The following is a 15866-nucleotide window of genomic DNA, read 5'->3' as shown; positions in this document are numbered from 1 at the left end:
GGGAAGGAAATAGCCACCCAAGTCCAAGAAACCCAGAGAGTCCCAAACAGGATAAACCCAAGGCGAAACACCCCAAGACACATATTAATCAAATTAACAAAGATCAAACACAAAGAACAAATCTTAAAAGCAGCAAGGGAGAAACAACAAATAACACAAAAAGGGATTCCCATAAGGATAACAGCTGATCTATCAATAGAAACTCTCCAGGCCAGAAGGGAATGGCAAGACATACTGAAAGTGATGAAAGAGAATAACCTACAACCTAGATTACTGTACCCAGCAAGGATCTCATTCAGATATGAAGGAGAATTCAAAAGCTTTACAGATAAGCAAAAGCTGAGAGAATTCAGCACCACCAAATCAGCTCTTCAACAAATGCTAAAGGGTCTTCTCTAGATAGGAAATGCAGAAAGGTTTTATAAATGTGAACCCAAAACAACAAAGTAAATGGCAACGGGACCACACCTATCAATAATTACCTTAAATGTAAATGGGTTGAATGCCCCAACCAAAAGACAAAGATTGGCTGAATGGATACAAAAGCAAGACCCCTATATATGCTGTCTACAAGAGACCCACCTCAAAGCAAGAGACACATACAGACTAAAAGTGAAGGACTGGAAAAAAATATTTCATGCAAACGGAGACCAAAAGAAAGCAGGAGTCGCAATACTCATATCAGATAAAATAGACTTTCAAATAAAGGATGTGAAAAGAGACAAAGAAGGACACTACATAATGATCAAAGGATTAATGCAAGAAGAAGATATAACAATTATAAATTTATATGCACCCAACATAGGAGCACCGCAATATGTACGGCAAACACTAACGAGTATGAAAGAGGAAATTAACAGTAACACAATAATAGTGGGAGACTTTAATACCCCACTCACAACTATGGATAGATCAACTAAACAGGAAATTAACAAGGAAACACAAACCTTGAATGACACAATGGACCAGCTAGACCTAATTGATATCTATAGGACATTTCACCCCAAAACAATCAACTTCACCTTTTTCTCAAGTGCACACGGAACCTTCTACAGAATAGATCACATCCTGGGCCATAAATCTGGTCTTGGAAAATTCAAAAAAATTGAAATCATTCCAGTCATCTTTTCTGACCATAGTGCAGTAAGATTAGATTTCAATTACAGGAAAAAAATTGTTAAAAATTCAAACATATGGAGGCTAAATAACACGCTTCTGAATAACCAACAAATCATAGAAGAAATAAAAATATGCATAGAAATGAATGAAAATGAAAACACAACAACCCAAAACCTATGGGATACTGTAAAAGCAGTGCTAAGGGGAAGGTTCATAGCATTACAGGCTCACATCAAGAAACAAGAAAAAAACCAAATAAATAACCTAACTCTATACCTAAAGCAATTAGAGAAGGAAGAAATGAAGAACCCCAGGGTTAGCAGAAGGAAAGAAATCTTAAAAATTAGGGCAGAAATAAATGCAAAAGAAACTAAAGAGACCATAGCAAAAATCAACAAAGCTAAAAGCTGGTTTTTTGAAAAAATAAACAAAATTGACAAACCATTAGCAAGACTCATTAAGAAGCAAAGAGAGAAGAACCAAATTAACAAAATTAGAAATGAAAATGGAGAGATCACAACAGACAACACTGAAATACAAAGGATCATAAGAGACTACTACCAGCAGCTCTATGCCAATAAAATGGACAACCTGGATGAAATGGACAAATTCTTAGAAAAGTATAACCTTCCAAAACTGAACCAGGAAGAAATAGAAGATCTTAACAGACCCATCACAAGCAAGGAAATCGAAACTGTAATCAAAAATCTTCCAGCAAACAAAAGCCCAGGACCAGATGGCTTCACAGCTGAATTCTACCAAAAATTTAGAGAAGAGCTAACACCTATCTTACTCAAACTCTTCCAGAAAATTGCAGAGGAAGGTAAACTTCCAAACTCATTCTATGAGGCCACCATCACCCTAATTCCAAAACCAGACAAAGATGCCACAAAAAAAGAAAACTACAGGTCAATATCACTGATGAACATAGATGCAAAAATCCTTAACAAAATTCTAGCAAACAGAATCCAACAACATATTAAAAAAATCATACACCATGACCAAGTGGGCTTTATCCCAGGAATGCAAGGATTCTTTAATATCTGCAAATCAATCAATGTAATACACCACATTAACAAATTGAAAGATAAAAACCATATGATTATCTCAATAGATGCAGAGAAAGCCTTTGACAAAATTCAACACCGACTCATGATTAAAACTCTCCAGAAAGCAGGAATAGAAGGAACATACCTCAACATAATAAAAGCTATATATGACAAACCCACAGCAAGTATCACCCTCAATGGTGAAAAATTGAAAGCATTTCCCCTGAAGTCAGGAACAAGACAAGGATGCCCACTCTCACCACTGCTATTCAACATAGTGTTGGAAGTTTTGGCCACAGCAGTCAGAGCAGAAAAAGAAGTAAAAGGAATCCAGATAGGAAAAGAAGAAGTGAAACTCTCGCTGTCTGCAGATGACATGATCCTCTACATAGAAAACCCTAAAGACTCTTCCAGAAAATTACTAGAGCTAATCAATGAATATAGTAAAGTTGCAGGATATAAAATTAACACACAAAAATCCCTTGCATTCCTATATACTAACAATGAAAAAACAGAAAGAGAAATTAAGGAAACAATACCATTCACCATTGCAACAAAAAGAATAAAATACTTAGGAATATATCTACCTAAAGAAACAAAAGACCTATACATAGAAAACTATAAAACACTGATGAAAGAAATCAAAGAGGACACAAACAGATGGAGAAACATACCATGCTCATGGATTGGAAGAATCAATATTGTCAAAATGGCTATTCTACCCAAAGCAATCTATAGATTCAATGCACTCCCTATCAAGCTACCAACGGTATTTTTCACAGAACTAGAACAAATAATTTCACAATTTTTATGGAAATACACAAAACCTCGAATAGCCAAAGTAATCTTGAGAAAGAAGAATGGAGCTGGAGGAATCAACCTGCCTGACTTCAGACTTTACTACAAAGCCACAGTCATCAAGACAGTATGGTACTGGCACAAAGACAGAAATATAGATCAATGGAACAGAATAGAAAGCCCAGAGATAAATCCACGAACCTATGGACACCTTATCTTTGACAAAGGAGGCAAGGATATACAATGGAAAAAAGACAACCTCTTTAACAAGTGGTGCTGGGAAAGCTGGTCAACCACTTGTAAAAGAATGAAACTAGAACACTTTCTAACACCATACACAAAAATAAACTCAAAATGGATTAAAGATCTAAATGTAAGACCAGAAACTATAAAACTCCTAGAGGAGAACATAGGCAAAACACTCTCCGACATAAACCACAGCAAGATCCTCTATGACCCACCTCCCAGAATATTGGAAATAAAAGCAAAACTAAACAAATGGGACCTAATGAAACTTAAAAGCTTTTGCACAACAAAGGAAACTATAAGTAAGGTGAAAAGACAGTCCTCAGATTGGGAGAAAATAATAGCAAATGAAGAAACAGACAAAGGATTAATCTCAAAAATATACAAGCAACTCTTGAAGCTCAATTCCAGAAAAATAAATGACCCAATCAAAAAATGGGCCAAAGAACTAAACAGACATTTCTCCAAAGAAGACATACAGATGGCTAACAAACACATGAAAAGATGCTCAACATCACTCATTATTAGAGAAATGCAAATCAAAACCACAATGAGGTACCATTACACGCCAGTCAGGATGGCTGCTATCCAAAAGTCTACAAGCAATAAATGCTGGAGAGGGTGTGGAGAAAAGGGAACCCTCTTACACTGTTGGTGGGAATGCAAACTAGTACAGCCGCTATGGAGAACAGTGTGGAGATTTCTTAAAAAACTGGAAATAGAACTGCCATATGACCCAGCAATCCCACTTCTGGGCATACACACTGAGGAAACCAGATCTGAAAGAGACACGTGCACCCCAATGTTCATCGCAGCACTGTTTATAATATCCAGGACATGGAAGCAACCTAGACGCCCATCAGCAGACGAATGGATAAGGAAGCTGTGGTACATATACACCATGGAATATTACTCAGCCGTTAAAAAGAATTCATTTGAACCAGTTCTAATGAGATGGATGAAACTGGAGCCCATTATACAGAGTGAAGTAAGCCAGAAAGATAAAGAACATTACAGCATACTAACACATATATATGGAATTTAGAAAGATGGTAACGACAACCCTATATGCAAAACAGAAAAAGAGACACAGATGTACAGAACAGACTTTTGAACTCTGTGGGAGAAGGTGAGGGTGGGATGTTTCGAAAGAACAGCATGTATATTATCTATGGTGAAACAGGTCACCAGCCCAGGTGGGATGCATGAGACAAGTGCTCGAGCCTGGTGCACTGGGAAGACCCAGAGGAATCGGGTGGAGAGGGAGGTGGGAGGGGGGATCGGGATGGGGAATACGTGTAAATCTATTGCTGATTCATATCAATGTATGACAAAACCCACTGAAAAAAAAAAATAAATAAAAAAAAAAATAAAATGGATTAATCATATATGTTCATTAGGTTGGGGGGAGGCTAACTTGTCTAAGGGATCTAGTTGCTAATGAAAGAATTCATTTCGTTAAAAGTGATAAAGGAAAAGAATATTTATCTTGCCTTTCCGATATAAAAAGTACCACTAGATAACCAAATAGTAGAAAGGGGAATTCTCTTTATAGTGGTAGTATAAACTAATAAATGAGATGAGAAGGAGGGAAACTTTAATATCAGCAATTTCTAACCACTCATGAAATAATGGATCAAGGCACTGAATATTAATGCCAATTAACTACATAAAATAAAAGACAACGAGACATCAGGCGCTTCTTAACAAAAAAAATACTGCCTTATGATGATGTAGTCTTGCCCTCATCTCTCCCAAAAAGAACTTGAAACTGACCAGCTCTAGATTCAAATAGTTATTTATAGGAAATAGATGAATATGGTAAATTACAGAATAGGATACAAGAGCAAAACTGAAACTATGGGAAGATATATAATACAGGTAACTTTGTTTCTAAAATAATAAACTGCAAGGGGAAAAAAAAGAATAGAGAGGAAATCTATATTTAAAGAAACTTATATATATATATATATATCAACTGTAATATGAAAGACCTTATCTAGATCTTGAGTTTTAAAAAACTTACATTTGCAATTATTAGAAATTTGAAACTGACCAGATATTTTATAATCTGTGATAACAGTATTATGACTACCTTACTGAAATATTTACAGGTAAAATTATATGATGTTTATGATTTGCTTAAGCAGAGTAAAAGAGATGGCAGGTGAACAGATGCCTGGATGAAGAAGGACTGGCAACAGGGTGATGATTACTGGGACTAGGTGTCTACTTTTGTGTTTGAAATTCTACACAATATTTTAAAAATTTGTATCACAGAATTTTAATAGCAACTAAACTCAGTAAGAGCTATTCAAATATATTAATTTAGCAGTAATTAGATAGTACAATTTTATTATAAAATAGCATCTTTGTGTTATAACATTTTACTAGCATTTAGACTTGAGTTACTCAAATGAATTCCTACAACAGCAACTGTTAATATAAAAACAGTATTTAGGAGAACCGTATGATGCCATATAAGGCAATAAAAACTGTACATATTTATAGTAAATAATAAAATTATTTCATAAATCTTTCCATACTAAAGTTGTTGTTTTCAAAAAAGTGAACTTCGTTGTTAACATTTCGGGCACAGAGCGTTTCATCTTCTGACCAGGAAGGACACCTACAATGAAGAGCGAGAATATAACTGTAACATGTTAATGTTTATGATACTGTTTACCATTGAAGGGAGAATACTCATAAAGAAAGATAAAGATCTTACTCTATCACATTTCCACATGCAAAATCCTTAAAGATCTAGACTTTGGTCTGACAAGTTATATTCTAAATTATATCAGAGAAACAAACAATATACAACAAAGATATTCAAAATATTTAAAAATAACTAAATTTTAAAGCACTTATTTACCAATTTTGCATCTTTTTCTGAATGAAGGACTTCAAACATGTTCCAGTTTTCACATCATAAAGTTGCAGGTTGGGTATCCCAGCTGTTTCATCTTTAGAAGCTGACATAAAAATAAAATTTTTTTTGCAGTAACTGTCTCCTAACACCAGTAAAAAGATTTCATTCTTAGAAAAAATTTCAACAAGATTAGGTAAGAGGTGCTTTAAATCAACTTTCCCCTCTAACTTAAATCATAGATTTTATCATTCATTCCTAAAGCCATGACGCTATGACAGTTGTTTGAGAAGTTCAGTGTTTCTGAAATGAGTCAGTTACTACAGGTTTTAAAATACTTAGATCTCTCGTTGTTCAGTCTGATGTGGTTTGCTGCTAAACAGATTAAACTGTCTTATTATGAAAGCTGTGCCTATAAGTCACACACATGAAGAAAAATTACATAAAACCACTCATAGCTCTCAACTGATTCTCCAATTCTCTTTTACTTACTTGGAAAACTAAGATTCATTACAGTCCATGCCTCTTGGAAGAACAAACTCAGAAGGTTTATAACCCAATAATGAACTACTAACATATATTTATTCAACAATATCCACATTATTACAAAATGATTTTTTAAAATAAGCTCTATACTAGTGCCCAATGTTTTATTACTCATCTACAAAGCAGTTACATAAAATGCTCATATAAAGCATATTAGATCTTTAATTGTGCCAGAAAATGGCACACCATTTCCTGTCATACCATCCACATTTCTCAGATGATGTGTCTACTATACCTCCTCTTTCATTTATGCTTATATAAAACATTTTTTTATTTTAAAGTTCATTATTAGTCTTAATTTTTGAGATCTTCTGTATCCAGTGATTATTTATAAAATTGTATAAAATTTATATAATTTATAAAATTTATAAAATTTTCCCTTGAGCTTTTTCTTTTCCTCTATCTCAAGACAAATCTTCTAACTTGAAATCATTTAAAGTACACTGTATTTGGAGAATGCAAGATTCATTGTTGATTAAAAACATTCTTCAACACTGCTTAGTATTATAAAGATTAACTGCCTTCCTATGAGGTTACACACCTCTCTTCGTCCCCCCACTGAACTGCACTGGTCCTATCAGAATCCTTTCCAACTGGAATATACTTACTAGTGTAAGGCTGCCATGTTGCCAGGACAGTGTTTTTTGGCGAGAACTCAAGGCAAACTGCCTTTGGAAGGTCGAAGGAGTGCAGCAGGCCCTTGGTAGTGACACTGATAACATTTATTCTGGTTTCAAAAGAAATGACTTCAGCATTGAAATACTGTTTCACAACAGTCAGCACTTACAAAACAGTCACACTTCTTTTTAAATGCAGGTCACTCTGAAGTGTTCATTTTTCACAAAGATCAATTTTCAGTCAGTTCTAGAGAATATCCAATAAATACTCTAACATAAAAAAGTGTATGTTTTACCAAAAGGCCCCTATTTAAGGCTGGTGCTGGGAATTAAAATAGAATTTTCAGGAAGACATAATAGATGATACCACCTTTAGCCAAAAAGGAAATAACAGGCCTTTGAGTGAACACAGTACGAACCCACAGACAAGCAAAGGAATAACAAATTCAAGAGAAAACAAAAAGTATATTTTTTAATTTGAGTAAATGGAAACTGCAGCAGCTGGGGAAATCATCAAGGAGAGCTTTGATGTCTATTAAAATCTCAGAAGCATTCTCCAAAAGACACTACTATAAGAATTATCATGATACAATAAAGACAAAAATGATAGTAACTGTATATAAAAAAAGCAGTTTCCATTTTTTGGAACATTTTCTATGTACTATGTTCTGTTTTAACCACTTTATGTACATTTTCTAATTTAATCCTCACAACAATCTCATAAAATAGACATTAACATCTCCATTTTACAAATGGTGAAACTGAAGGTTAAAAAAAAAAGTGATATGATTTGATGATTTGCCCAAGATCATACTACTAATAACTGCCAGAGCAAGGCTTTGAAACCTGTTTGGCCTGACTTGCTCTTGTGTAGTCCTTGGGATTAAAAAAAAAAAAAAAAGATATTCCTTCTCACTGAAGAAATTCCTTATTTTGTTCAACTCAAGTTTGAGAACACTGGGTTAGGATAAGCAAAAACTACTTAAACACACAGATACACATGCTTACAACTGTAGATTCTTTACAATTTACTATAAATTACATATTTTAGAATTACATGAAGGTTTTTTTTGTTGTTGTTAGCTTTGAAGTTATTCTTAGTTTAATGAAGGGTGTATATTTTAAATATGCATATATTGAAGGAAAAATCAGCTATAGCTTCTGACTTAATGAACCATGGACTCAGCAAAGACTACCATCAATACACTACATCTGTTTCTCTTGCCCCAGGAACAATATGTATTGTTGTGGCTGCAGCACCTTAAGGAAATAAATACTAGAGCAAGGTATAAAAAAATCTATTTAAAAAGATGAATGGACACAACATGTGGGGACATAGTAAAAGGATTGAGTTGAATTCAACAGAAAGCAAAGTGGAGATAGGACATATAAAATAATTAATGATAATTGCCAAAGTGAAAATAAACTTACTCAATAAACTCTAAGTTATCAGAATAAAGGATACATCAAAAAGATAATAGGTAATGAAAAGATGTATGGTATATCCTATCAGATAGTAAATTTCTATCAACTTATTACCCAAATAGTACAAACGGAAATATGGATTTAAAAACAATACAACCCAACAGATTACACCTAAAGAAATAAGTTGAAAGTACATCCTTTCTTTTGAGACTAAGACTGTTAACATTGTGAATAAGACCCAATATAATTACATTCTTAATAATTTGAGAGTAGTAGCTTGTTGATTATGCTTAGTAACTTAAAAAAAATACTAATGAACATTTTTATTATAAAAGTGAATCCTGCCAGCTACTTATAGTTGTAGAAGTGAATCAACTAACTCAACACAATCTTTCTAGCACTTTTAAAAATCATGTGTTTAATCCAACTTGACATGATAGTCGAAAGACCTGAGAATATATTACCATGGTGTAAGAAACATTTAAAAATGCACTTTTGAAACTCATGTAATCATCTTTCCCTTTAAAAATCTAAGCTATTGTATCTGGCTAAACACAACAACACTAAAATAACTTTAAATCAAGCAACAAATATTCAGGCATTTTTCCTGGTTCTGTTAATTAAAATACAGTGACTACGAAAAATGGAACAGGATTCGTTTTCTGAGTGAAATTATGACACTGAAATCTAAATACTTATTTTTCTGTAAGACCATTTTATAATCTGATTAATTTATGTAATATAGACTATACCAAACATACTTCTCAATAACTTATACTTAATGACATGCTGTTATCTACAACAAAATTAATAACAATAAATACAGCTGTTAAGTAATTTAACAGCAAAAATATAAAGTATCTAAGATAAAGGAGCAAAGAGAATTATTCTCTAAGTATTAATGCAGAACTCAAGAAATCCTAACCAGTAATTTAGAGCATTGCTTAAAACAAACTCTTGGCATTAAATTAACAGCCTCTTTCCATATGTTCCTTTTTAATTCCAGAGAACTCAAACAAGTGTGACACATAAATAGAAACTAACAACTCTGGAGATGTTCTGTGGATGTTATACTGGAGATAATACCTAATTGCACCAAGACTATAAAGATGGACTTTATAAATGACATCCAAATACATGCTATTCAAATAAAACAACTATGTTTTATATTCATGACATATTAAAAAAAAAAAGTTATGTAAATAAACACTAACTTTTCTCCATTGCCCCAGGCAAACAAGGTCCCATCTTTACTAAAGGTATAGGCTTTGCAATTTTTCCCAGATTCTCTGAAAAATGACAAGAAAAAAAAAGCTTAAATTAGTAAACATTAATACTTTAAAAAAACCTAATCAAAAATCCACACAATCTTACTAATTTAGTGACTGAGAACTTACATAAGTTTTAGAAAATAATTCCAACATGCTTTAGTTTGTCCAAAATACTTTCTCTCTTAAATGTAGCGTTGACTACCACTGTAAAGTAAGCTGGAAATCGATTTTTATACCAACAGATCAATCTTAAGAAAGTAATGGAGCCCTTTGGGGTGAATAACTAGTTTGTCTGAAAACTCAAAAAAGTAGGTGTATGTGGAAACTAGGAGTTCCCAGGTGGTTCAGTGGTAAAGAATCTGTCTGCAGTGCAGGAGACCCGGGTCTGACCCCTGGGTCAGGAAGATCCCCTGGAGAAGGAAATGGCAACCCACTCCAGTATCCTTGCCTGGGAAATCCCATGGACAGAGGAGCCTGGTGGGGCTATTCCATGGAGTCACAAAAGAGTCCGACAGGATTTAGCAACTAAAAACAAACAACTACGTGGAAGTTACCAGCTGTCAGTTCTTATCCTGAGACAGCTGAAGGATTTCAACACAGCTTTGTAAAGAATTTCCCAAACTACCAGAGTAACAAAACAATGGTGGATACAATATCCTCAAGTAGCCAACAAGTGCCCCTGGATTTGAAAGACAAAGATCCTCCATCAATTTCTCCTGTGCAGACACAGAAAGTATTAACAACCAGAAGAGGATATTCACATTAAATAAATATGGATGCAGTATTGTGTACAAAAACTAACCTGTGGAACTTGGACTTCTTGGCAATCTTCTATCAAATGATCAAAACTTTAAGCACTGTATCTCTCAAATGGAGATGGCCACTGTGAGTACAACTCCCAGAGATAATGAAGACCCATAAAGAAATGTGTGTGTGTGTGTTCAGTAATGTCCATACATGTAGTCACAACATCAGATCAGAATTTTGTAGCTAATAAATATTTGAACTGCCAGATGACCACACACTGAGAACTCACCAGTACACTCCTTCTAAACAGGCCACTATCTTTGCATTAACTCATCTGAAGATGACATCTCTGTTTCTGCAATCACACAATAATGCCCAGATCTAAAAGCCTGATTAGAAGCAGGTTTTTAAAAATCTTCATAGAAGGTAAATACTACACTGTTCCTATTGCAACTCACCAAGAGACACGCAATGTCTCCTTGTTCTACTCTTAGTGACGCTGAGATTGTACTGGACTCATTATGCACCTCCTCAGATCCAGCGAATCCTTCCTGCTCTCAGGCGCCAGCCATTCAAGGAAGAGATGTGGCCACCTCATCTCCTCACCACCACTGGTTGTCTCAGACTCTTCAGGAATGAGGGCCACATTTCAGCATGGCTTCCATTACACCTACTGCAGTAGCAGGAAGAGGGGCACTGGCACTCAGATTCAGCCCAAAGAGATCAAAAGAGACTCTGGCTGCAATCAATTCTGTACCCACCCTCTTAATAATAGGCTGTTCTAAGGCACAGTGGTTTTACACAAACTCACTGGAGAGATTCTGCATGACCAAGCAACGCGGCTGGATTTTGTGGACTGGAGGAAGCTCAGTGCATCCTATTTTGTGTTTCCTTTCACTTCCTTTTCTCATTTCCCTTTCTCCCTCAATTCTGCTGCCTTGGGACTGCACACCCCAATGAAGCGCAGCACAAAAGCTTTAATACAGACTCATTTTCTAAAGTAAACATTAATGTGTATACAAATCACTGAGGACCTGGTTAAACTACAGATTTTGATTCAGTAAACTGAGTAGGGCCTGAGATGTTATATTTCTGCTCTGACTCAGGTGTTGCTCATATAGTTGACCTTGGGCCCATATTTTCTGTAACAAGGTTCTAGAGACCTGGCTCTAATAAAAAAATCATCAATAGAGTCAGCCGATGGCTGTCTGATTACAAAGCTCCCTATCAACAGTTCATCTAACAGTTTCAGCATCTTTCGATGATCATTTGCCTAGATCAGTTGTTCTCAAAGTGTGGTCTCTACACTTGAAGCATCAGCATTAACTGGGAACTTAAAAATTCTTATTCTTTGAGGCCTGACCCAGATCTACTGAATCAAAAAACCTAAAGAGGCAACAGTATCCTCTGTGTGTGTTTTTAACAAGCTCTTCAGATGATTCTGAGGCATGCGAAAGCTTGAGAACCACTGATTCATGACTTCTTTAGGATAAAGAAATGGTAATTATCTAAGCCCAACTTTCCTTCTGGGTTTGCTACTGCTCTATAGATAAGTTTTCATCACCAATAGTTTGGTTTCTCTGAAAAAGTTTGTATAGGAAAGGTAACATAAATGCTTGACTTTTTTCTTTATCAGTTTTCAAAGTAATGAACAGGATCCCATCAATGTCTAATACTGACCAATAATATTTGGAAGGAGAAAGACTTTGGAGGGAATATTTATATACTTGACATGCCTTAATTTTTGGTCATTATTCTCCTTAATCCTCAAATTGTTCTCCCTAAGGTTGGCATGAACTCTTCCAGGTTGACTCCTATCATGGTTTAGCAAAATCCCCTTAGGCTGAAATTTAATGAATATGATAGGCAGTGGTCTGACTATCACATTCACAAGTTTTTCCTCATTCCTCTAAACCTCAGGCATAAACTAAGTTACAGTATTGTCTAGACCTTTTAAATGTACTCAAGCTATTGTTTTCAAATCTAAAGGTCATTTTTTTGGATAGAGAATATGCATTCTTCCCATCTTCTGTTAATATTATATGGTATGTCCCAAGAAACTAGCTTATCTGTTCTTTCTTTTTTTGTTCTCTATAACATCACTCAACAAAATAAAACCATACCTTGGGAACACTGTGCTTTCTGTAAAATGTGGTGGTCCATTTACCATGTACAGCCCTTCTGATCCTCGGACTAAAGGAAGAAAAGGGAAAGAATTACCATTACTTCGTTAATAAATACTCAGTCATCACAAATGTTTAAAAAAGTGAAAAGCAAAAAAAAAAAAAGTGAAAAGCTTCCAATCAAAATACTAATAAAATTACCAAACATTTCATGGAACTATTGAACATCAGCATTAAATGGGTACATTTTTCTTCCTCTTCTGCATAAAATCATGTAACTGCTGGGAAATAAATAGGTAATGCAAAGGCTTGAATGTCTGTTTCTCCACAAAAGGCTCATGTTGAAACCCTAACTCCAATGTGATGGTACTTGGAGGAGCATTTCAGAGGGTTACCAGATCACAAAAGTGGATTCCTCATGAGTGGGATTAGTACCCTCATAAGAAAAACACAGAGGATGTGTGAGGCTACAATACACTGGCAGACAACAAAGAAGAAGAGGGTTCTTACCAGAACCTGACCACGCTGGCACCCTGGGCTCAGACTTCCAGCCTCTAGAACTCTATCTTCCGTTGTTTACAAGTTACCTAGTGTGTGGCACTTTGTTCTAACAGCCTAAACTGATTAAGGGGCTTCCCAGTTGGCACTAGTGGTAAAGAACCCGCCTGCCAATGCAGGAGACATAAGACATGCGGGTTCAACCCCTGGATCAGGAAGATCCCCTGGAGGAGGGCATGGCAACCCCCTCTAGTATCCTGGCCTGGAGAATGCCATGGACAGAGGAGCCTGGCGGGCTGCAGTCCCTAGTGCTGCACAGAGTTGGACACAAATGAAGCAACTCGGTGGGCACGCATGCAAACTGACTAAGACAGTCAATATTCTTCTTCTCTATTTTTTTCCGCAGAGCATACTCATTTAGTCTCTAAGGAGATAACTTCAATAAACCCACTTTTATCTCTTATAAGAAATCTATGCATGTGCATTGAAATATAACATTCATACTTATATGCTTTCACTGAAATGGAAAAAAGTGATCCTAATTTAATATTTTCACATTATTCTGTAATCTCAGTTTCAAAATGTATGGCTGTTGGAAACAGAATTAGAAGCTGAGTCTAAGTTAAATCTTTGTATCAGCTTACTGTTTCAAGTAAGTTTTATAAATAAAAGCTCAAAACTGTACTGTCACCAGTGAAAAGTAGTTGTACTGGAACAGAGGACATGAACTCAAAGGCAGACCTCAGTTCCCACCTGGCTGTGGAAACCTAGATACATTACTACCTCGAAGTCTGTGCCCTAATCAGCAAAATGAAAACTTTAGAACACTGTGTGCTTTATGTAAAATAAAAACATGAAAATACAGTATAAATTCGTGCAAAGTTCTTTAAAAAAACAACAACAAGGCACTGTTAATATAGTCACAATTTCTTAAACTAAGAGAATAAGTAGGATGAGACACCGACATCCCCAATGATACTAATGTCCTAAAAAATTAGGTGGGAACAAAGTTCAAGATAAAATAAGCAAAAACATCTATAGATTCTACTTTTTTTCTTTTCTACTTTGTTTTAAATGGCTGAATTAGAAGCTTATAAAGCCGAACCAAATAAAATGATCCATTCATTCAACAAACGTTTACAGGGGAAAAAAAAAAAAACTACCTCTTCTGTTGAGTACTACAGATACAATAGGGAGGAAAATCACTCTTGTCCCTGACCTCACTGATCAAATAATTAGTCAAATAGATGGAAATCTATAACTGCATTTGGTGCTACAAAGGAAAGACAGAAGAGGCTACTAGAGTGAACAATCGGAGTCTCAATCTAAAAACTGAAGGACAGGAGAAGCATCCTTGACTAGTGGCTCGTGTGCTGATGTCAAAGATAAAATAGCAGTTAACAAGCACGGGGCAGCAGTAACGAACAGAAACCCCACGGCAGGGAGATGACAGCATCGCGGGAGTGGGAGGAAGGCCTGTGTGGCTGGAGGGAGAGCTAGAGAAGAAAACAGGGCTCAGACCAGACAGGGTCCTGGGGCCTGAGTTACGCAGTATTGGACTGGAGCCGAAGAACCACGGGAAAATTCAAAGAAGTTTTAGGCAGATTTTTAAAACTAGATTTGCAATTTGAAAAGGTCCACCTGACACAGTGTAGAGAGAGAACCAGAAGGCAGTGAGAGGGTGTGAAGGGACTGCTCATGAGGGTCTGCAGGAGTCCCACAGGGGAGCTAACAGAGACCTGGGCAACTCCCCGGTAGCCCAGTGGTTAAGGACTCCTGTGTTTCTACTGCTAGGGGCCCGGGTTTGATCCTTGGTCAGGGAACTATGACCCTGCAAGCTGTGCAGCATGGCAAAAACCAGACAGAAACCTTGGACTAGGGCCAAGCAGTGGAAATGGCAAGAGGAGAATCAGCGTTCAATATTCAAGAGAGAAAACTGACAGAACTTGGTGATGAGTTACTATTCTATCAGCTAGAATTCGTGCTAGCAGCAACAGGACAGACCTGAAGAAAAGGTTTTACTGAAGTGCACCTGCTTCCTTTTCTACCAGCTATTTCCAAATCTCCACTCTTCAGCAGCAAAGCTGGTACCCAAGGTCCTTGGGGAGCCCCACTCGGGGCTCCAACTCATCCCTGTTTCCTTTCCCTTGCCAAGGGACAGTTCTCATAACATTGATTTTCTGCCTATAGATTAACTACCTCAGTTTTCAGATATTGAAAATTGCTACTTTTCAAAGTAAATATTTTAAAGTTAGAATGAAAGTAAAAGAACCAGTGACAAACAAGATAAAAATCTATGTACTCAACGGAGCTTTCATTCTAGTGGAAAGATGAGAAATAAGTTGAGTAAACACATAACTGAACGATAAGTTTCTTGTCTACATTCACAAGTATACAACTGGATACCATGTTTCCTCATATACTAAACTGAATTGCCAAACTGTGGTGGGTAATCTGCCCTTGAACAGAATGGAGTCTAGCAAAGTGTTCTACATACATCAACACCTAAACTCCTCACAGGACTGCCTACAAGGCTCTCTATCTGGTCCCTGCACAGC

At 36.1% G+C, this 15866-nt stretch overlaps 1 protein-coding gene across 2 annotated transcripts in view; it reads right to left on the bottom strand.

Annotated features, from left to right (window-relative positions):
- The window catches only part of EIF2A (eukaryotic translation initiation factor 2A), a 41722-nt gene that overhangs the window by 20628 nt on the left and 5228 nt on the right, over positions 1 to 15866 (bottom strand). For both annotated transcript variants that reach the window (XR_009697091.1, XM_061168101.1), the window contains exons 2-6: positions 12811 to 12880; positions 9884 to 9958; positions 7236 to 7354; positions 6088 to 6187; positions 5759 to 5841 (exon numbers count right to left, since the gene is read on the bottom strand). Coding sequence is in view for 1 of the 2 variants with exons in the window: in XM_061168101.1 (XP_061024084.1) it covers positions 5759 to 5841; positions 6088 to 6187; positions 7236 to 7354; positions 9884 to 9958; positions 12811 to 12880 (447 nt within the window). In the remaining variant the exon portion in view is untranslated. The remainder of the gene's footprint in view (positions 1 to 5758; positions 5842 to 6087; positions 6188 to 7235; positions 7355 to 9883; positions 9959 to 12810; positions 12881 to 15866) is intronic.

The sequence above is a fragment of the Dama dama genome, chromosome 19 (assembly GCF_033118175.1).
Source record: "Dama dama isolate Ldn47 chromosome 19, ASM3311817v1, whole genome shotgun sequence".
In the NCBI taxonomy this organism is placed as follows: domain Eukaryota; kingdom Metazoa; phylum Chordata; class Mammalia; order Artiodactyla; family Cervidae; genus Dama; species Dama dama.
The sequence above is the reverse complement of the archived record's forward strand: the minus strand, read 5'-3'. Positions and strand labels throughout refer to the sequence as shown.